General features: G+C 46.3%; 2 protein-coding genes across 3 annotated transcripts in view; one reads left to right on the top strand and one right to left on the bottom strand.

The window, feature by feature from the left end:
• NMNAT2 (nicotinamide nucleotide adenylyltransferase 2) overlaps positions 1-15,937 on the top strand; it is an 82,868-nt gene extending 66,931 nt beyond the window's left edge. The window contains exons 6-11 of the mRNA XM_077332615.1: positions 1,889-1,969; positions 3,140-3,184; positions 6,591-6,667; positions 11,071-11,172; positions 14,387-14,454; positions 15,694-15,937. Of these exons, the coding sequence (XP_077188730.1) occupies positions 1,889-1,969; positions 3,140-3,184; positions 6,591-6,667; positions 11,071-11,172; positions 14,387-14,454; positions 15,694-15,796 (476 nt within the window). The 3' untranslated portion in view covers positions 15,797-15,937. The remainder of the gene's footprint in view (positions 1-1,888; positions 1,970-3,139; positions 3,185-6,590; positions 6,668-11,070; positions 11,173-14,386; positions 14,455-15,693) is intronic.
• Positions 15,938-18,783: 2,846 nt separating this feature from the next.
• LAMC2 (laminin subunit gamma 2) overlaps positions 18,784-22,348 on the bottom strand; it is a 49,313-nt gene continuing 45,748 nt past the window's right edge. For both annotated transcript variants that reach the window (XM_077332613.1, XM_077332614.1), the window contains 2 exons: positions 22,230-22,329; positions 18,784-20,816 (listed from right to left, as the gene is read on the bottom strand). In XM_077332613.1, coding sequence (XP_077188728.1) covers positions 20,566-20,816; positions 22,230-22,329 — 351 coding nt within the window. In that variant the 3' untranslated portion in view covers positions 18,784-20,565. The remainder of the gene's footprint in view (positions 20,817-22,229; positions 22,330-22,348) is intronic.

Below are 22,348 nucleotides of genomic sequence, written 5' to 3'. Positions count from 1 at the left end.
CGCCCCTGAATATTCGCTTTATTTATAAACGCTTCTAGTCATCTGTCCAAAAATATGCTTGGAATGACGCACAACAATAAATAGGATCAACACAGTGAATGATCAATAATCTAATAATAAACCCCTTTGAAATAGCATAACCACCGTATAGAATCCTGCAGCATGAAACGACAACGTTGGCTCAGTCGGTTTGATCCAGCGAGAGAGATCAGCCTCCCCCACATGCAGCAACGGCTGAGGATCCTGATGTGCATCTCCACACATCTGTCCTCTCCAGCATTGCTCATTCGCATCGTCTTGAACGGGCCAAATTTAATTTGGGATGCTTTGAGAGATACCCGCATCAACAGTTGTTTATGTTATTCTGTTATTCTGACTAGGCCTGTAGATAGAGCTTTATCAGGCCAGTAAGACACAGCAAGAAAAACAAATGGTGGGAAGAGCAGCCAATGATAAGATTTGGCTGGTAGCTCCAAGATAGATGTTGTAGCTCTGACTGCCCCCACATTCTGCATTCTGGAATGCAAGGAATGCACAGTGAGCCAAGCTGCAGGTGCCAGAAGGAAGCCTCTACTTACACAGCTAATGTAGATGCACGCTTGCATGTACATCTGCTTTGAAGCGTGACTCCAGGTTCCACAATGAACTGGCTAAATGCACCTTTGGATGCCCGTGTGTCCATGTCCATAAGTCATGTGTTGGCCCTTCCACAAGATAGCGGTACGCAACAAGGATTGTATCAGAGTACCTGCATCCTCAAGCCCCAGCATAGTGTAGTGGTTAAAGAGCAGTGGCCTCTCATCTGGAGAACTGGGTTTGAGTCTAAGGTGACCAGATTTTAACATCGGTAAAGCGGGACAACATTGATTAAAATTTGGTCTATATGGAGCAACAAAATTTTTCATAGAACGCAAAAATAGTATGGTAATATAGATATTTTAATTTCAACATAAGTACAATTTGCCAGGTGCCCCCAGATGTCCCTCCAAAAGTGGGACAATCTGGTCACCTTATTTGAGTCCCCACTCTTCCACATACAGCCAGTTGGGTGACTATCTTCCACAAGATAGTGGTACGCAATAAGGATTGTATCAGAGTACCTGCATCCTCAAGCCCCAGCATAGTGTAGTGGCTAAAGAGCAGTGGCCTCTCATCTGGAGAACTGGGTTTGAATCCCCACTCTTCCACGTGCAGCCAATTGGGTGACTTTGGGTTAGTCACAGTTCTCTTAGAACTATTCTCACAGAGCAGTTATCTTAGAGCTCTCTCATCTCCACCTACCTCACTGGATGTCCGTTGTGGGGAGAGGAAGGGAAAGATGTTAGTAAGCCACTTTAGGACTCCTTTGGGTAGTGCAAAGTGGGATGTAAAAAAACTACTATTCTTCTTCTGGATCCATAAACTTTTCGCACCTACAGAGCCTCCACTCTTTTCAAAATCTTAACTTTCCAAGGCTGCTTTTCATTAAAAACAACAACAGAAAATCAGTCAGGGCTTTGTTTCCCCCTCGGGCTGTCTGTTTACACATTTACCTACAAGAAAGTTCCGTTGAAATCAGAATGACTTACTTCTAGGTAAGGGGCTGGGGTTACAAGGCTCAAAATCTACTTTTTATTCATAAAATTCCCAGTGACTTGCACCCAAATATAGTGATAAACTTTGTGTCTCCATTATGCAATTCAGAGCATAAAATTCAGACTTTTATGACAGTAATGAAAGCTGCCCAAGAAAACTGATTTGCAGAAATGTTTCAGGCTTCATTTTGCACGTAGGAAAGCCCCAATTTTGAGGTGAAGCATTGTTTTGGATCTTGGCCCTGAGCAGCTTCTGTCCTGTCCTGGCAGATGATTTCCTCTTGCCGCATCTTCTTTCGTTCTTTCTCTTTCAGCAAAGTTTTTGGGGAAGGTGGGAGAGAGTCTCAGCAGGATCTGCTGCGTTCGCCCGCCAATGGAACGTTTCACCTTCGTGGGTAGGTTATGCAACTGGCCATAGCCTATTAAACTTGTGTCTGGGTTTCCATTCATTGCATCTCTGCTGCTCTTCCTGGGTGTGGCTCTTATCTTAAAGGCCATTATATATAAATTAGTGTAGCTACCAATTAGTTTGCACTGATATACATTGGCAAAAAAAAAAACAAAGTTATTTTCTGGGAAGCAGAGATCTGCTTAGCAAAAGCTTAGCTCGCAACATCCAAGCATCTCCTTGCTAGCTGAATTGTTAATGAATTGTTAATGTACATGTCCCTTGATCCAGTTTAGAAACAGTCAGACAAAGCGGATATCCAAGCTTGGTCCAAAATGATGCCTTCTGTATAGGGTTACCAACCTCCTAGTGGGGCTTAGAGATCTCCTGGAACTCCAGCTGATCTCCAGATGACAGAGATCACTGGTAGCTTTGGATGGTGGACTCCCGGGGGTGGGGGGGTTGCCAGAACTGCTGGTCCAGATAGGGATCCCCTGTTTTCCAGAAGCACCTCACCCCGCACCAACTCCTCCCAAACCTTGAGGAACACTGGGTGCTAGCATCACCCCGAAGTGATGTCAGCTTGTTGGAGTTGTCAGGGAGTTGCTCTGGTATTTTGACAAAACTCTATGATTTGAAGCCTAGAGATTTGGCCAAGAATCAGAGAACCCCCCCCCACACACACACACACACACACACTCCTGATATCTCAGGCATGCTGACATCACTTCTGGATGATGGTGGGGCTCAGTGGGTTGCCACGGGAAGAGGAAGTAGGGAAGTTCTATAAAGAATGAAGATGGTTGGCTAGGTACTGCTGGGAAGTTATCCTATGGAGGAGCTAGGAGAGTGCACTGTTATGCTCAATGTGTTCTGCACCCAGTACTTTCCCCCACAAATGACCTACCCTCCCACAAGTCTGTCACAGAGCCCAAGCATAAATGGCTGAGAGAAAGCAGTAGGAAAGGATTTCATCCATTGCTTCAAGCCCTTTTCCTTTTCCCTGACTCTGATTGGATGATCCTGGTTGCCAGCTCCTATTGTCCTCACTAGTTAGAATGCCAAGCAGACAATATTTCAAGCTAATGAACAGAATCTCATTCGAGGGAGGGCACTGCCGCATGCTGTTATGCAATTTAAACACTGTTCTACGTGTGTTTTTTTCTCCCTCTTCTAGATGAAAATGCAAATTTGGGGACCGTTATGAGATATGAAGAAATCGGTAAGTAAGTTTCCTGCATTGCATTGTTCTGTTAGGCCCAGCTTTACCCAGGAAATGCAAAAGTAATTGTCGGGGGATGCCTTGATTCACCAACAGGGCATTGCACCAGACAGCAGAGGGGCTGTGGCAGAGCATTTGCTTGGCATATAGGTTCTATCCCAGGTTCAGTCCCCAGCATCTCTAATCGAAAGGGCCAGATGGCAGAGGATGCGAAAGACCTTTGCCTGAGTTCCTGGAGAGCCCTGGCCAGTCTGTGTAGACCAGGGGTAGTCAACCTGTGATCCTCCACATGTTCATGGTCTACAATTCCCATGAGCCCCTGCCAGCATTTGCTGGCAGGGGCTCATGAGAATTGTAGTCCATGAACATCTGGAGGGCCACAGGTTGACTACCTCTGGTGTAGACAACACTTATCTCGATGGATCAAGGTAGTTTTCGACCCTGACATCTTATCCGCTGCAGTTACTGGCAAAATGTTAGTGACTAAAACTACCAGGCCATGGCCACACTGCCTGGAACACCCACCACAAGAAGATTGTGGTGCAGGGGGTTGGACTAGATGACCCATGAGGTTCCTTCCAACTCTATTATTCTATGATTCTAAGATGATGTTATGTGTAGGCCAAGCCGATGCATCATCTCTTCTCTGCTTACCAGTGCTGGGGAAAAGTTGCCTTGATGGGAGGCTTTCATCGTTGGGAAGAGAGCTCGTACTTTCCTTCTTTCAGTCCACCAATATGTCACATAGAGATGTCCTGAGCGGCAGGGAAAACTCTGTTGGCAAGAGCTGTAATTCCTCTGGAGGGCAGCAGAAACTGGTGGCCTGAAAATCCAAAGGTACTCGCACAGCTTTCTCTTCACTTCGCCCGCAAAGCCTCTCCCCTAACAGAATCTTCCACGGAATCAAATCACGCACAAACTCTTAAGTATCAGATTTATGATCTGATCAGGCTCAGTCTTGGATGAAGCCACCAAATGGATTAAGAGAATGCGCATCAGATGAGAGGATTGAAAGGGCCGACACAGAAAAAGTCAGGCATGAAAAGGAATTCCCAGGGCTGGGAGTCCTTTGAGAGTCTCTCCTCAGAACGGAGATCTCCATACGTGTTCTTGATTTGGCCCTGTATGTTAACAGATTTTGAATATGCAGAGAGGTGAAGCACCAACCGCTTCAAGAACAAAAGAGTTTTGTTAAAAAGAGAAACAACTTTGTAAGTAAGAACGGAGAGAGTCCTAACGGAGTCCAAAGGGCAGCTTTTCCACTGGGCTTTCAGGTGAGGCCAGTGACAGAAACCTTCCTACAACCTTGGCTGATTCTGCACTTACTTTTTTTTTCCTGCTGTCAATCCTGATGAATTCAGATCGATTTGAACCCAAGTCTATGTGCTCCCCCCTCAACTTGAAACAGAAACCCATCTGCACTTGAGCATGAGACTGCTCTTCCTAAAGGAGCGAGCGGGAGAGCAAGGTGGGCCAAGCCGAGGCAGCAGCAGCCTCTTACAGAATGAGGCAAATCTCTGCTGAGAAATCTCTGGCAGGAAAGCGGGAGGAAGAGTGCTAAAGGGAGCAGGAAGCCCCCAGCTAAGCCAACCAGGGCACACAAGGAGATTCTTCGAAAATATCAGGAAGTTCCTAATCTAAATATCCACACTGATGGCCCCTGTGGGATATTCTTATGCTGTTAAAATCATGCACACGACACATTTTGCATATTCCAGCAGACAATACTTTGGTGTTACAGGGAGTGCCGTACATTTAATACACACGAACACTAAGAAGCTGGATGGATGTCGTCCGCATTCAAAAACACTTGTCTTTTCCCACTTTCCAAGCATACTCCAGATTGCCTTTGAGTTTGCTTCTGTATCTCTCAGTTTTTGAGCACTCATAACATTTTCAAGAGCCTCTTGTGGCGCAGAGTGGTAAGGCAGCCGCCTGAAAGCTTTGCCCATGAGGCTGGGAGTTCAATCCCAGCAGCCGGCTCAAGGTTGACTCAGCCTTCCATCCTTCCGAGGTCGGTAAAATGAGTACCCAGCTTGCTGGGGGGTAAACGGTAATGACTGGGGAAGGCACTGGCAAACCACCCCGTATTGAGTCTGCCATGAAAATGCTAGAGGGCGTCACCCCAAGGGTCAGACATGACTCGGTGCTTGCACAGGGGATACCTTTACCTTTACCTTGTTAACATTTTCCACAGATTGTCAGCGTTCACGTGTGATATTGGCTTTGCCTGGAGCATTTGCACATAGCTGGATGGTGCCACATTTCAGGATTGTCTGGCATTTCTGCTTCTCCCTGGTGGCATAATAAGAAATGTTAGGGCTTAACCAAGCTCTCAAAGGGTAGATTCCATAGAAATTCCCCAAGGACTTAAAAAAAATTATACAGCCAAGGAACGAGGGGAAGGTGATATAATCAGAATTGCAATGTTTTCATTACACAAGCCTAAAGTTCATTTTAGAGTCATTTGCAAAAATCCAGTTTGCAAAAATTAAATGCTGAGATTAGAGTTGCCATAGAGACTGTGCTCCAAAACCTCCAGGAGGACACGCTCTCTGTAGTCTGGAAATGAGCTGTAATTCCAGGGGTGCCCCAGGTCCCACTTGGAGGCTGAAACCCTTGGCTGAGACAGTCACACTGAAGTCTCTGGTTTAAGTAACCCCTTCCGTTATTTTGGGATCTTCAAAGATCCCAATGCCGTCCTAAGCACAGCTATATCCTTCTAAGAACATTGGAGCCAAGAGGATTAAAAGGTGGAACTCTGCTTAGAATGGCACTATCAGCCACTCGAGCTCTCAAAGGGATTCTGTAGGCACAGCATCCTCTTTCTACACACACAGCCCCCTGTCTGATAAGATACGGCGTAAAAGGTTGGACTCCTGCATGTTGAGTCCATTTCAAATAGCAGGGGGAAGGTCTGTGTTTGAACTATGCCGACCTTCCTTTTTGCAAGCGTAGATGCTCTCCTGCATACACAAGCAGACATCCTCTCTGAAATGAACTCAGGAAGCTGCTTCAGTAATGAGTCAGAGACCACTGATCCGTCAAGGTCAGTATCGTCTGCCCTTGGCTGACAGCAGCAGGTTTTGCAGTGGAGGTCTTTCACATCACCTGTCAATAACTTCCCGGCATACTAATGGAGGGATATTCCAGGAGGAGTTCACAGAACAGTTTGGGAGCCATGCCTCCAAAGATACTTGCATGTGTTTCGGTGGTCCTTGGGTTACAGGTGCCCCGTGATGGGACGAAAGCTGAATGTGAGTAACACCTCTGTGTCAGAGATTCATCTTTTCTCTCTTCTCTGGAGTTTGCTCTTCAGGGCAAGAGGAGAGAGCTGAGTCGCAGGACTGAGGTCTAAGCAGTGAGAGTGGTCCGTCGATCCAATTTTTGCGTCCTTTTTTTGCAGAGCTTCGAATCCTGCTGCTCTGTGGGAGTGACTTGCTGGAATCCTTCTGCATCCCAGGCCTATGGAATGAAGCCGATGTAAGTCAAAAAGGCGGAAGAGACAGAGGCATGCCACAGCCTGGCTCTTTCCTTCCCTTCCTTTGCTCGGCCACTTGATCCTTCTCCCTCTGTTGTGTTTTCATACATCCCGGTGGTCCTTCGTCCAGCATTGTATTCTCGCCCAGAAGTCCGATTCTCCTCTCCATGTCTGCCGATATCCCCTTTGGATTGCCTGCTACTCTTGGCTTCTCAGTGGGCAATGCCTTTGTCTCTCTCAAGAGGCACAGAAGAAGAATTTTTATACCCTGCTTTTCACTGCCTGTAGGAATCCCAAAGCGGCTTACAAACACCTTTCCCTTCCTCTACCCAAAACAAAGTTTTATTCAAGGTACTAGATCAAAGCCCGTCCCTAAGGACAGGCTTTGAAGGACCCCCAAACCCCAAAAGTAAAAATATAATATGCAGTAAAAAAAAAAAGGCATGAGCTTTCATGTGCACTCCTACTTCCTCAGATATTGTATCTGAGGAAGTGTGGGTGTACATGAAAATTCATACCTTGAATAAAACTTTGATGGTCTTAAAGATGCCATTGGACTCTAAATTTGTTCTGCTGCTTCAGACCAATCCACTTGACTATCCACTTGTTTACTCACAACAGACACCCAGTGAGGTAGGTGGGACTGAGAGAGCTCTAACAGAACTGATATAGGAACTACCCTGAGAGAACTGTGACTGGCTCAAGGTCACCCGGCCAGCTGCATGTGAAAGAGTGTGGAATCAAACCTGGTTCTCTGGGTTAGAGCCTGCCACTCTTAACCACTACACCACACTGGCTTTAATGGTTAAGCAAAGTGGCCTGTAAAGTGGCAAGCCAGGTTTGATTACCCACTCCTCCTCCACATGCAGCTGGCTGAGTGACCTTGGGCTACTCAGTTCTTTCAGAGCTCTCTCAGCCTCACCTACCTCATAGAGTGTCCGTTCTTGGAACAGGAAGGTATGGAAATTTTAATCCACTTTGAAACTCCTTCAGGATCCCCAAAGAATAAACAGCTCTTCTTCTTCTACATGGGCAAAGAGTACCTTGCAATACCTAACGTGGACAGAACTGTTCCCATGACACCGCGGGGAATAAGGAATGTGTGTGTGCTTTAAAAAACTCAGCATGTTATTTTTAACAATAGCTACAAAAACCTTCTCATCTCGCCTTGGGAGGCAAGAGCCACGAAGTCAACCAAACACAAAGCCTGCATTCATTCCCAAAATAGTATGAAAGGGGGGATTGTAATGAGTGTTGAACCAAAAACAGAAACTCAGAGGCGGCAATCAAAAATAAAAATTGTACGAATTGATGAGCCGTACATCACTCTGTGTAAACATTTGCTTGATTAACTTAGCTATTACAGAGTGCTGCCATTCTTGCCAAATCTGAGATTACTCAGCGAGGAATTATGTGGCAATGGGGAGGGGGAGACACAGCTAAGGGTCACACCACATATGAAACGGATTCTGATTCTGTGATGGTTCAAGGGGGTGGCAGGCTACAGTGGAGGAGCGATAGGGTGGTGAGTATCCTGCATAGTGCAAGGGGTTGGACTGGATGACCCAAGAGGTCCCTTCCAAATCTATGATTCTAAAACGTTTATTCTCTAGAGAGTGGCTAGGTTATAGGAAGGAACTGCAGCCCATTCACTAGGCTGTAAGTGAAAATCCAGTAGTAGGTAATGTAGCACTGCCTCTAAGCCAGGGATTCCCAGCCAGGGGAGTTCTGAAGGGGGTCTGCAGGAGCTCTGAAGTGGTGTGGTATATGAGGAGGAGAGTCTGGGCTATTTTCTCAATTCCTACTCCTGCATGAGGCAGAACTGCCATAGTAGTAGTAAAGGCGGGGAGGGGGGGAGGGAGGAAAAGGAGAACTAAGGGTGTTAGGTAGTGATGTCACTTCCAGGGTTGCGGCATGGGGGGGGGCATGGCCAGCTGACATCACTTCCAGGGATCCTCAAAGTCTGAAAAATTATTTCAAGGGCTCTTCGCAAGTCAAAAGGTTGAAAATTCAGCTCTGGGCAAATGTTGCAAAATACAGATGTGCAGATATGGGGGGGGGGGAAGAGTAAACTTATTCCGCACAGAGTGCTAGCAATTGTGCCAGAAGGTCTAAGCACCTTGCAGAGGGAGGGATGAGGAGTCTTTGCCAGGCTGGAAGAGGAGCACGGGATTTGTGAGTGCCTCTTCCACCCTCATGGAGGAGCTTGGTGGAATGTCACTAACCCATTATGTGTAGGCATGGGATAGGCTCAGCCCCCAACAGACTGAAAGTAACATGATCTGTGCAAGGGGGAAACCAGCAGGAGAGAGGCAGAGGAAGTGGAGCAGGGCTCTTGTCAGTGAAAGAAGGAGGTTCCTTGGACAAACAGAGCACTGATAAACCACAAGCAAAGCATCAGAGGGATGGTTTCCCTCAGCAGAATTTCCAGCCAAGCCAGGAAACAAGACCTCAGAGATAACTTGGTAAATGAGAGAAGGGAAAGGGTTTTCCCCATGACCCCTAATTCCCCAGATTAAGAAGAAAACTTCTACTTCCTACAGGAAGTTCTTTTCAGTGCTTGTGACCAGTTAGAAACAAGCGAATAATCTTCTGCTACACTGTCCCACCTATCTATAATGCCCTAAGAACCAACCTAATCCAGCCAACTTTAGACCAATATCAAACTTTAGACATTGTGAAATTTTGCAGAGCTGCCATTCAATTGCATGGTGTTGTTTCTATAAACCAGAATGTTTCTTCTTTAACTGAATAACATACTGACTTATATTTAGCCGCTATTTCAATGATGAATTTTAACTCATACATGTTTTATATTTTTTATTATAAACACCCCTCTTGTATTCAAATATTTATTTTTTGTATTGATATTTTAATTGTGCATTTGAACTTTGGTCTGAATTACCGTTAATAAAACTTCTTGTTGTTATACAGGAATTTCTGTGTACAATGGCCTAGGCCAGGGGTGGCCAACTGTGGCTCCCTAGATGTTCACAGACTACAATGGACTCATGCCAATAAGCTGATTAGGCTCATGGGAATTGTAGTCCATGGTCATTTTGAGAGCCATAAATAGGCCATTGTATTCATTGTATTCTTTAAGAGCCTTTTGTGGCGCAGAGTGGTAAGGCAGCCGTCTGAAAGCTCTGCCCATGAGGCTGGGAGTTCAATCCCAGCAGCCGCCTCAAGGTTGACTCAGCCTTCCATCCTTCCGAGGTTGGTAAAATGAGTACCCAGCTTGCTGGGGGGTAAACGGTAATGACTGGGGAAGGCAATGGCAAACCACCCCGTATTGAGTCTGCCATGAAAACGCTGGAGGGCGTCACCCCAAGGGTCAGACATGACTCGGTGCTTGCACAGGGGATACCTTTACCTTTATTCTTTGAGTACAGATTACAGATCAGGGTTACTTCAAGTGCTAAACTGTCCATCAAAGCCTTTCCTTCCTGTCACCACCTTTCCTGTCCCCAAATTTCTGCGTCTGGTTAAGAACTACCTTGATACGGGCCTCCGTAACCACTCTTACTGCAATGGTTATTATCTGCTTCCTGCCATTTCCCATCTCTGCAGAGAAGCCAAATAACCCAGCATGCAGTCATTATAAAGCTGCTGAAAGGGAATCTGCCCGTTTTTATAATGTTGAATTTTGCCAGATCACTAGGGTTGACCGCTTTTAAACTGGCCCTCCCAGCTGCCCCATTTTAATATCAGTTTGAACTGCAAGCAGTTGTCAGGTGATATTATTTAACTCTGTACCATACAAAGCTTCAGCCATGCATTTTCACTGATCCAACCTCTAGTAAAGGCAGGTCTCTTTTTTCAATGTCCAGTTCACAACCTTGCAGATCATTGGTTTCCCCCCCCAAAAAAAAATGTATACTCACTTCTATATATCTTCTTCAGTTCCTAGGATGAATCACACCCTTATAGGGATGCCAGTCCCAGGTGGGACCTGGGGATCCCCTGGAATTACAACTCATCTGCAGACTAAAGAGATCAGTTCCCCTGGAGAAAATGGCTGCTCAGGAGGGTGGGCTCCATAGCATTATACTCCACTGAGGTCCCTCCCTGCCCCAAATCCACCCATTCCCAGCTTCATCCCCAAAGTCCCCAGGTGTTCCCCAACCCAGACCTGGAAACCCTACACTCTTAGTACCTCATCAAGAAACAGAACGGAGGACAGGGGTTGGAAGATGATGAGTCTGAGCTAGGCAGAGAGGGGCTCAACTCATTTCTCATTTATTCAGGCTTCAGTCTGGGACAGCTGGGCACTGACAGACCAAAGCCCGTCCTCTCTCCTGGGATGACCTGGCCTCTGTACACGTGAACAAATGAAGCTGCCTTCTACTGAATCTGTTTTGTTCCCCTCGTAGCTCTAAACTGCATTCCTTTTGCCTTGCAACAGATGGAGGTGATCGTCGGGGACTTCGGCATTGTTGTCGTGCCACGAGATGGTGCTGACACAGACCGGATCATGAATCACTCCTCAGTACTCCGCAAGTACAAAGTAAGTTCCTTCACATGACGACTGGGCCTCCACCTCCTCGCAGTATTCTCAGTGATGAAGAGGAGTGAAATGTCTTGATCACAGCATGCTTTTCGGGTACCTGTCCTGTCCTGCCCATCTTGCTTGTGCTTCCTCACCCTTCCTCCAGTCTGGTGTTGTGGTTAATAGTGGCAATCTCCCCAGTCCTCCACATGCAGCCAGCTGGGTGACCTTGGGCCAGTCGCAGTTCTGTCAGAGCTCTCTCAGCCTCACCTGCCTCACAGGCAGGTGATTGTAAGCCACTTTGAGAGACCTTTGGGGAAGTAAAAAGCAGGAGACTTAAAACCAGCTCTTCTTTTCTTCTTCTTTTGGGTCCTATGACTCTTTAGGGAGAAAACTGGAGCTGTAGTTGTATCATGCAGCAAAAACAATGTTATCAGTGGCTGCTTTCAAATTGTCGAAGGAGAACAGCAGTGCTGCATGAACATTCAGAGAGCTTCCACCCACAAGGTTCTTGCTGGCCTGCAATAATTTGGTTTGCTTTGCATCCAAGAGCTCCTTGGAGACCAGGGCTGATTCTGCACTTACTTTGTTTTTCCCGTTGTTGATCCTGCTGAATTCAGATTGATTTGAACCCGGGTCTTCCTCCTTCCTATCCAGCCCCCCCAAATTGAAACAGAAAGTGTTCTGCACTTGATTGGAGAAGCTCAGAGCAGGGAGGGGAGCCAAGTGCAGCAGGAGGCTCTTTCTTTTCCTGAATGGGGTGGTGAGGGGAGAAGATCGGAGATAGTAGCCTCACAGAGAAAGAGGAGGGGAAAATAAATCCAAGAGGCAAACCTCTGCTGAGAGGAGTGTGAGCTTCTAGAGATCCCAGAATGAGGGCAAAAATAAGTCTTGGGAGGAAAGTCTTGCAACCGGGAACCAGGAAGTCTTTGAACTGATGCCCTGTCCAATCAGGGAAGACTGCTTTGCTACGTCAGCATTGCTGGCACAGGCAGGAAGTTAATCCACAAAACGCAAAACTTGGATGCTTTAGGATGCTTAGGGCTGATCCTGCATTGAGCAGGGGGTTGGACTAGATGGCCTGCATGGCCCCTTCCAACTCTATGATTCGATGATTCTATGAAAACATCTTCACTTATACTGGGAGCTTTAAAAGCTGGTTCTTCAGATATAGCGACATATCCGCTCCTGGATATCATGAGGGAAAGGTAGATCAATCATGGATGTTGCAGAGGGAAAATTTAAAGTTCCCAAAATCAAAATGGAAATCGAATACAGTGCAGAAGGGAGGGGCTTATTGGGCTGGGAGAGGATAAAAAGCAAAGTGAAGACTAGACCCAGCAAGAATTTCAGCTTTTAACTTCATCAGGTACAGATAAGAGAGAAGAGCTGAGTCTTTCATCCTGGTCAGAAGGCAAGACAGTAGGAGAGAATAATGTAAAGCAAAGATACACTGCATGTGGAAAGTAGTTCTTCCTTCATTTGGTTCGTAATGCTGCACGAAATTTCCATTGCTCAGAATCCTCGTCTGCCTTTTAAGCGTCCGCCGTCTGTCCCTTCTTCCACATTAACCGTCCTTGGCCCTAGCTAACAGGCATGGCTCATTAAGAACGTGTGTTTTCTCAGCTCCATGTCTGATTTCACTCTCTGAACCCAAGGAAGGTATCTACAGTTGGGAGTGACCTGTCATGAGGGAGGCATGCTGAATCTGGTCCAGCAGCCTGGGGGCAGGGGAATGGTTCTTTCTCCCATTTTTGTTACTTTGACCATATTTGAAAATCTCATGGGTTAGGATACATCTGTTTGGAAAATACGCCACCTCTCTGCAGATCTACTGGAGGCAGCTCACAACTGGAACAATACAACAAAACTGAAAAAGCCAGTCAAAACTGTTCTTGAACTCTGTTCTGGTTATAAAAGAAACATCCATGATACTATGTGCCCTTTGCTATACCCTGTAACTAATAAGTACTGTGAACATAACCTGCGCTAAATAAAATTGAGAAATAAACTAATTTAGATGCCTGCTTGCTTTCTAAGCCTTTAATGCCAGCCTAGTAGCTACCCCTGTGCTTTTGTTGAACCTTGGATTTCTGTTCTACCTACAAACTAAACAAAGAAACAGAAATGACCGTCAAACCTCAGATTAAATGACAATTAAAACTTTCCCCACTAATGCTTGGCTTTTATATAGTAAATTCACATTCCTCTCAGAGAAAAAAAACAGGCAATACTTATAATACTTATTAACAGATTTTGACACTTCCAACCCGCCATATGGCTTGGCAGACCCCCCAGGAAGGCCTAAAACATTATAAATCCAATTGAAAACTTGGTTAAAAACAAATAAGAACAAAATATATTTAAACGTTGTTGTTTTTCTTAATCACACAAAACTGCTGGCACCAAAAGATCTGTTCTCTGGCAAAAAATGTTCAGACGACAGAATCATAGAATTGGAAGTGGCCATACAGGCCATCTTGTCCAACCCCCTACTCAAGGCAGGATCAGTTTCCTTCAAAATACCTGCTGATCGCCCCCATTTTCTTAAAACTGAAACAAAATTTGGCAAAATGAACATCATAAATAAAAATAAAATACATGTTTTATTTGTATAGCACACCATCCTATTAGCTCAGGGGCGGCTGTCAACATTCTATAAAATTTACCTCAGAAAAGAAACAGTAAAAAAACCCAGCAATCCTTCATTAAAACCCGCCTTCAAATTTGTTTCTTTATGGAGTTTGTCAGGGTTTGGAGGGGTCTCTGTTGGCAGATGTTTCAAGTGGGGAGGCCAGCTGGCCTCAACCATAGGCCTGGCGGAACAACTCACGGGGAGATGGTTCCCTCATATGGATGCCACCATTTTAAGCTCCTCTTTGTTGCTCTGACCTCTCACAGAAGAAAAAGAATTTACTTTTATGCCCTGCTTTTCACTACACAAAGGAGTCTCAAAGCGGCTTTCTCCTCAAAGTGTCTTTCCCTACCTCTCCCCATAATAGAAACCCAGTGAGGCAAGTGGGGCTGAGACAGCTCTGAGAATTGTGATGCGCCCAAGGTCCCCCAGCTAGCTGCATATGGAGGAACGGGAAATCAAACCCGGCTTGCCAGATTAGAACCTCCTCTCTTAAGCACTGCCTCCAGGCTGGCCTTTTAGAGAGGGGCCTTTCCTATTAATCTTCTAGCATGGGGAGGGGCATTTTTCAATGTCTTGCCATTGGTTTCTCCACAGAACAACATCCTGGTTGTGAAGGATGACGTGAATCACCCCATGTCCATCGTCAGTTCAACCAAAAGCAGGTGCGTAAACTGGGGAGGGATCCTGTTAGTAAAAACGAGACACACAAACACACACCCTTCCACGAGAACATTTTCACAGAGAAAAGGGTCCCCCGACCCCAGAGTAACAGCTACATTGGCACAAACATTCTGGCCTTGGGATTGGTACCTGTGCAGCTTGTATGTAGTCTGAGAGTCCCTTCTGATCCTTTGGAAAGAGGAAGAAGTCATTGGTAGGACATTTGCAGATATATTCAAGATGATAAGCTGTCCAGGTTGCTGCCTGACAACCCTAGAACACACACAGATGTCTTTAACTGCCAAACAGGTGATACAAAATTTCAGTGAGATCCATCCAGTCAAGGACATAATTCCAGTCAAGTCATTTTCATTAAGACCAGGAAGCAAAACCATTCATTTAAAAGCAGGTGAAACATTGGCCAGGTTTTCCTTGCTTGTTTCCACATGGAACAAAGAAGCCAACTCCTCACAGGTATGAGGGCTGGTTTACACCAAATGCAGATCGTGTGGTAAACTGTTCCTGGACTATACCACTTTAGACTGCAGATGTAGGATTGCATAGTTCCCTCCTAAAGAAAAGTTCTGCAAATTAAAAACTGGCATATAAAGGAGCAAGATAGCCTAGAGTCCTTCCCCCAGATATCTGGGTTTCTATATAGGGGAGTATTCAGTCAAACAAACTAGGGTTGTTAACCTCGAGGTGGTGCCTTGAGATCTTGGTTAAAGCAGCTGCTTTGGACAGCAGACTGTATCGTGGCTCTCCAGATGTCCATTTACTGGCAGGGGCTCATAGGATCTGTGGTTCATGAACATCTGTCCAGCCGCTGCTTAAAGACTGTCAGGTAGCACATGATGGGAGAGACCTTTTCCTAAGACTGTGGAGATAGGATTGCCAGCTCTAGGTCAAAAAGTACCTGGAGATTTGGGGATTGGAGCCTGAGGAGGATGGGGTTTGGGGACGGGAGGGAACCTCCATGGTTGTTATGCCATAGAGCAGGGGTGGGCAAACTGTGGCCCTCCAGATGTCCATGGACTACAATACCCATGAGCAAATGCTGGCAGAGGCTCATGGGAATTGTAGTCCCTGGACATCTGGAGGACCACAGTTTCCTACCCCTGCTGTAGAGTCTACTTTCCAAAGCATCCATTTTCTCCGGGGGACCCAATCTCTGTCATCTGTCAACCAGCTTCAGGCATATGTATGTGTCATTCATTCTCCTCTTCCTCCTCCTTTTGCAGACTGGCTCTTCAGCATGGCGATGGACACGTGGTGGATTATCTGTCACAGCCGGTCATTGACTACATCCTCAAGAGCCAGCTGTACCTGAATGCCTCTGGTTAGCCCTCGGCCCCCTTCCTTGGCAGTGCACTGAGGCAGATCTCTCGCTCTCCCTTCCTGCGGTCGTCCATCACATTTCTTTCTCTTTCTCGCTGCCTCTTGCGTGTATCTGTCTTTTTTTCGCTCTGATTCTGACGCCCCTTTTCTCTACTCCCCCCCACACACCCCATGCAGGGAAGTGTAGCATACAACAGCCAAACAAACGAATGCCCCGGTCTGTCATCCCCGTTTCCCTGTCCTTGGGCGGGAAAACAAACGCAGGCACCGAGAGCCTAAAGGGGGCCGGCGGCTTTGATGTGTGCCTTCCCAGCATGCATTTGGGGAAGTAACACAGTCCACCTGGCCCAGCATGCCTTGGGAAACAAGGAAGGTTGTTCTTTTTTCCCTGTCTCATCCCCCATCAACCAAATAAAACTCAGCGGGCCTTTTTATTTCCAGTGCTAATTCCTTTTTTTTCTTTTTTGGGCCTTTTATTGTTGTGAGTTGCTCTGTTTAAAATAGAACGCAGCTGGCAGGAGGAGAGTCTAACCCACTTGGCACAGTGCCCAGACTTTTTAGGCCAGCCATGGAAGAATTTTGCCTTGATTTTTCTTTTTTCTTTAAGTGAAGTGGCCCAGATTCTGGACACTGTTATCTGGAGCAAAAATAATAATAATAATGAGGGAAGGGGTTTCCACTGGGGAAAGGATGTGAGAAGGGGAGAGAGTAGCCTTGTTTCTTATACAGTTGATTGTTCTGGTTGTAAATAGATACTCGTTTTAAGGGGAGGGTGGATTTTAAGTGGGGGGTTTCTGTAGTGCTTCAGAACCTTTTAAAAAGGGAGCACTTTTTTCTGGGTGGGGAGGGAGAAATAGTTATTGAGCATTGCCTTTTTGGGTGATGGAGCCATCTCATTGACCTAAGGCATCCCTGGTGATTGGGCCCTGGATTGGCTACACCCCCCCACCCCCCCCCCACCCACCCACCCACCCTTTCCTTGACTTAAAGCCTCTCATTTTGTCCAGTAACTCATTTTGGAGTTCCACCGTTTGTTGTTTCCACTGTACCCTTGCTAGTTTTGCTAGCTCTGGCCAGGCTGGGGGAATTTGCAGTTACCTGCTATTACCTTCCATCCATTCTCTCGTGAGAAACTGTATTTAAGTGCCACGTGTGTGTGTGAGGGTGTTGCTTTCTCCACACACACACACACATTTCCAGAGGAAGTTGCTGCTTAAGTCTTGCCGGAGCAAGAGAACATTTCCCGCCCAGTTATTCCTACAAGAAGCGGGAAGAGGGGAAATTCCAGCAGCCACATGAATATAGAGTCACTAGGGGCCAAGCCTGTTGCATTCAGGAATACAACGGGTGCTAGATTGGGGGTGGGGTGGTGGAAGAACTCTGTGGATGACCTCTCCCTCCCCCAGGACCTGGAAAGGCTGCAGGTTGGAGGCCCCCTGGGAAAGGAACTCACCGGTAGGGGCACCTCTCATGCAGCAGGAATATGCAGCCTCTGAGCCTCAGAGGGAAGTAGAAGGAGGAGGGTGTGGTCAGGGTTAGGGGACGGAAGGCGATTGGCTGGCCGCTGGACAGACAGGCAAGCCAGTTGAAGGAGGAGGAGGAGGCTCTCAGGGGCGGGACAACTGCTCTGAGTGGGTGTTAAGCGCTGAATGGCACTTAAGCCATATTCTCCTCCTCCAAGGCCTTACCAGAAATAGATTACGTAGAACAGATTCACAGATCCCAATCCATGGCAAACTGGCCAATTAGTTTTACATGAGCACTAGCATGTGCGTCCGGAGGTTATGAGACAGTGTCTGTAGTGGCAAATTGAAATTTCCAATAGCCAAAACTGCCTCGAGCATTTGCAGACAGTCATACCGGGATGCCTGCGGGAACCACAGGATTTGGAACCTCTCTAGTTTTCCAAATGGAGTGTTTTTGTTGCCTGGTGACAAAATCTAGGGCAGCTATGAGAACAAGCACATGGGAAACAGGAACCAATGGGGCAATCAAGATGCAGAGATGGCTCCTCAGTGCTGGGGCCACCACTTGGCTTGGCGAGGCCCACCCAGGCCCAGTCAGTGCTCCCAGGGCCCCACTTCTGTTAGAGGCAGATGTACCAAAAGGCCACCGTCTCTCTTTGATAAAAGAATTTTCTACTTGTGGAAGGCTTTAGATATCCTCCATGCCTTTTAAATAAATAGCTCTTTTGCTGTCCTGTTGCACATAATCCACTACTGTTCCGAAATGCGCTCTTTCAATCACACACAACCCACAAGCCTCTGTTCACCAGAGGGCCGCTTCAGCCTCTTCTTGCTGGACTCCTCCCCTCCCATCTCAGAGCTCAGCTGCAGAGATCAACGCCAATGATGGGGAAAGGTAGCACAGGCATCGCATGTGCAACCACACGCCGAAACCGTCACCACGGCCTTCCCCCCCAAAAGGCTCAAAGGACAGTTTGGACTGGGAACCGAGGACGAGAGCAAAGGAAAGGAAGGGAACGGACTCCCCGTCCACTTGAACAAAAGCTGCAAGATCCGTGAGCAGGCCACTTCCCAATTCCATCCGGTTTAGGACAGCGCATGCCTTAGGAACATAGCATTGTGGTACAGATGATGTATATAGTGTCTTAACTTGTCTTCTTTTTTTGCCTTCATATGCTCAGTTACGCTTATGATTGGGGGAGGAGGGAAGGGACAGGGTGTGGCATAAAGGGGGGAGGGGGCTGGTGGGTTTGGTGTGGAAGGGGGGGGGAAGGAAGCATCAACCTCTCGCAAGGGACTGCGGTTTTTAGCTGCACAGGGAGGGAGACGTTTATTTTCTGTCGCTGAACTTGCAGTTTTAAACCATATTGTTTGCTTTATTTAAAAAAATGATAATAATGGGAGGGGGAAACGAATTTGAAGATGTTGGTTTCACACTAAGGGGATATTCATGGACAGGGACAGAAGCGGTAAAAACGTTTAAAACAATTGGCACAGCATTTAAAAATACTGTTAATAAAGAAAAATTATGCTCATAACATTTGTGCTGGCCTTTCCTTTTGCCTGCTTCATTCGGTAGGGGGGAAAAAATCTGAAATTCTTCCTGTGTGACAAGAGGCACAATAATCAAAGGGATGTGAGTGAGAACTCAGCTGGACAGCTGTCACTTGTCTGGAAACGGGCCGGGGTCTACCTGAAACGAGAGCATGGCTTACGGCTACTAAATATTGGCTGCGACTACGCCGTTAATTCTGATACTTCTAGCCTCACATACCAAATGCTGAAAGAATCCAGCTCTTCTATGGTTAGCCTACAGGGAGACAAAAATCAGATCTATTGGCCTGCCCTTAGATTATGCTATTGGTGTCTGAGACATTTCAATCAATAAAATGTAGATTTCAGGAGATGGAACTTCAAAGGCTTAATAGTGCAGCTAAAGAAGCCTGTTCCCCATTTCACCTGGCAATTCCTTTAGATGCAGGTCATATGGCCCAGTGCCTTCAATATCTGCAAGTTGCACAGCAGCACACAGCTCTTTCCTTTGCCAGATTTTTGTATGGAAGATACTTAAAAGTAGCATGTCCGGATAGGCACTGCCCTTGTAAAGTGATCCTGGTTGGCCGCACAGCACAGTAGTACCAGGGGATCTTATTTCCCCCCACTGTGCCATTTCAAGTGCCAAAGGAACCAGGTGCTCTATAGACCTCTTGCATTTGTAAAAGATTGAGTCCACCTCTAAAAAGGCATTAGCATCCAGTTTTGTATGTGGGTATTGTTCAGTCTCCATACATGACTGAATTATAACAACACTGCTCAGTTTATTTGCTGATCTTAGTCATGTATGTGGCAAGGTTCAACCCATGGACAATGTCTAGTTTGGTTCTAGGTTGCTGGTGGTGGGATGAAAAAAATCTCCAACATTGTATCAGGAATACATTATGGGGAGGGGAGCTTTCTGGTTTAGGGACACTGATTAATGAAGTTTATTGTTGGCTCCCAAACAATGCTGCTCTGCTTCATTCAAGTTTGTGGGCTCCACTCAGTTCTTCTGCAATTTTTCCCCCCACAAAAACTTTCCTAGAAGATCATACCCAAGCCGCAGCTGGGAAACCATGCAAGGACAATGTGTGTATTTCTACACACGTTTGTGCGCACGAGCACACCCAAACAAACAGAGCGTGAGGGCTTCTCTCTAAACAGTCCTGGAAACTAGTATGGCTTTAGTCCTGAGAACGATCTGAGATCCCTAGGCTTTGATGGAAGAGCAACTGAGGGAGCCATTAAAGCGAAGGACTATCCAGAGCAATAACAGATAACGGAGCACCCTAGTTTAGAAGAGCATGGCTTCCATCTTATTACATTAAATAAGGCTGGGGTAACATACAAGAATGCTGGGAGTGTTCAGGTTCAGCTGTTGGTTACAAATTCTGGCTACATCCATACATTGAGCAGGGCACATTCTGCTGGTATATTCATATACAGTCTCTTGCACGCTAAACCTGTCACGGTCAGCCTCTCCATCAGGCAGTCTGGTTTTCTTTCTTGCATCCCAGGAATGGGACATCTGGAATTGCTAACCTTTCCAGTGCTGGTGGCAGGGTGCCTTTGCTACCCACAATAAGGCCACGGTCATCCAAGCCTGCTGGACTGAATTCAAAAAGGATCCCTTCAGGTGTGTCACATGCAGTGAGTCCCCAGGAGGCCTGGATCTCTTCTATACACCCAAACCATTGGCCTAACCCTAACATTGGTGTCCAAGACTTGACGAACAGAATGCATAGCAGTCTGCCCCCTCTGCCCACAAAGTCTTCAAGGTCTTTCAATGGGGCGTATGTTGTAGCATTTTGTGGGGAGAGTATCCCGGATCTCCTCCAGGTTCTTGATATCAGCGAGAATCTCAATGACGCTCCTCTCTAACGTTTGGATCCGGAGTTTCTGCCGGCTGGCTGTTTCCTCCAGCTGCAACGTCAGCTCTTTTAACTGGCTGTTTCTTCTTCTGGCCTTAGCAAGGTTCGCTTCAAGCATGGCCACCCCTTGCTCATCCACAGCCTCAGGTTGGTCTATATGAAATGACAACGTGGGGGGGGGGAGTGAAAATGATCTGAAGGCACATATTCCATGGATGCTCATGCGACTTACATATGCAAACAGGTTCTCCATGTACAAGCCCAAATGTTCTAACTATTGGACCACACTTGCTGTGTTCATAAAAGCCTCCATGGCATGCAAAGCTCTCCATGGAGAAAAAGTAAAATTATGGCTTCTCATTCTGCCATCGGGTGGGACTTGCCCCCACTCACATCCATGTGATCTAGGATCTGTCTAACACCCAATGTACACATCTCCATTCAAAAATGGACAGTAAAGAACGCATGGATCCACTTCAAATGAAAAAGCCACACTCAACGTCTGGATGCAAAGCAGCCACAATCCCTCCTCCTGCATGCAACCTGCCCATGAGGACTTGTTCCCTCTTTATAATGTGTGTGTATAACTGCTTTCATGTCCTTCTCATTATGGTTCTCTTCTCTCAACACATGATGACAATCTGAATGAAAAAGTTATCTTGAGGCCTGCAGTCCACCACAAGAATGCAACACCGCTGAATCCCCTCACCCCCTTCAACAATCCATGGACCTGAGCCCAGCCATGGACCTGTTGGTCGTTAGTTGGATACACGGTTATCTGTTGTTGTTTTTGCTATTATCACTGTTGTACTGTATTTTTTTCTGATGTGGAACAAGTTTAATGTATTGTTTATGTTCTCTGTGAACCGCCTTCAGCCTCAGGGGAGGACGATATACAAATAAAATAAATAAATAAATAAATTTGTTTTAACTAATCAACTGAACCCAAGAAAGGCTCAGAATGTAGAGAGCTCAGGATGGAAGTCTGGAAGTAATTTTTTTTGTTCATTTCCATATTCAGGGGTGGCAAAACTGTGGTACTCCAGATGTTCGTGGACTACAGTTCCCATGAGCCCCTGCCAACTGGCCATGTGGCAGGGAATCATGACAATTATAGTCCATGAACATCTGGAGAGCCACTGTTTGGCCATCCCTGTATCTAGATCAAAGATACTTAAAACCCACACAGGATTGGGTACTACCTTTTATAGATATTTGGTAACACTGCAATTTAATGTTCTACTGGTTTTCAAATGTACTTTAATTGTATTTCATGTTTTATTGGAATTTATTGTATCAATGTTGGTTTTATTGCATTGCCGTAAGCTGCCCCGAGATGCCTGGTACAATACAGGCAGCCTATAAATTCAAATATAAATAAATAAGCATGCACGAACCAAAACCACCTTTTAAAAAGCCAACCGTGAATACTCAACCTGAAATGTGTCCATCACTGATTAAAACCCTACTGATTAATCCGTGGAAGTTTTACGCAGTTAACTGACTGATAAAGCCAAGGGATGGTTGCAGATGGCTTTAATCATTAGAAAAAGCCTTGCCTCTTACCCATCAGGTGCAGAACATCTTCCAAAGCACTCAGCACCCCTTGGACAGCACTCCCAGCGCTTGCTGCATCTGCTTTTGCTCTCTGGGACCTCTGAACAGCCTTGGGAAGGGACAACAAT

This window comes from Paroedura picta, chromosome 4 (genome assembly GCF_049243985.1).
Source record: "Paroedura picta isolate Pp20150507F chromosome 4, Ppicta_v3.0, whole genome shotgun sequence".
Lineage (NCBI taxonomy): Eukaryota > Metazoa > Chordata > Lepidosauria > Squamata > Gekkonidae > Paroedura > Paroedura picta.
Note: the sequence above shows the minus strand (reverse complement) of the source record. Positions and strands in the feature narration are given on the sequence as shown.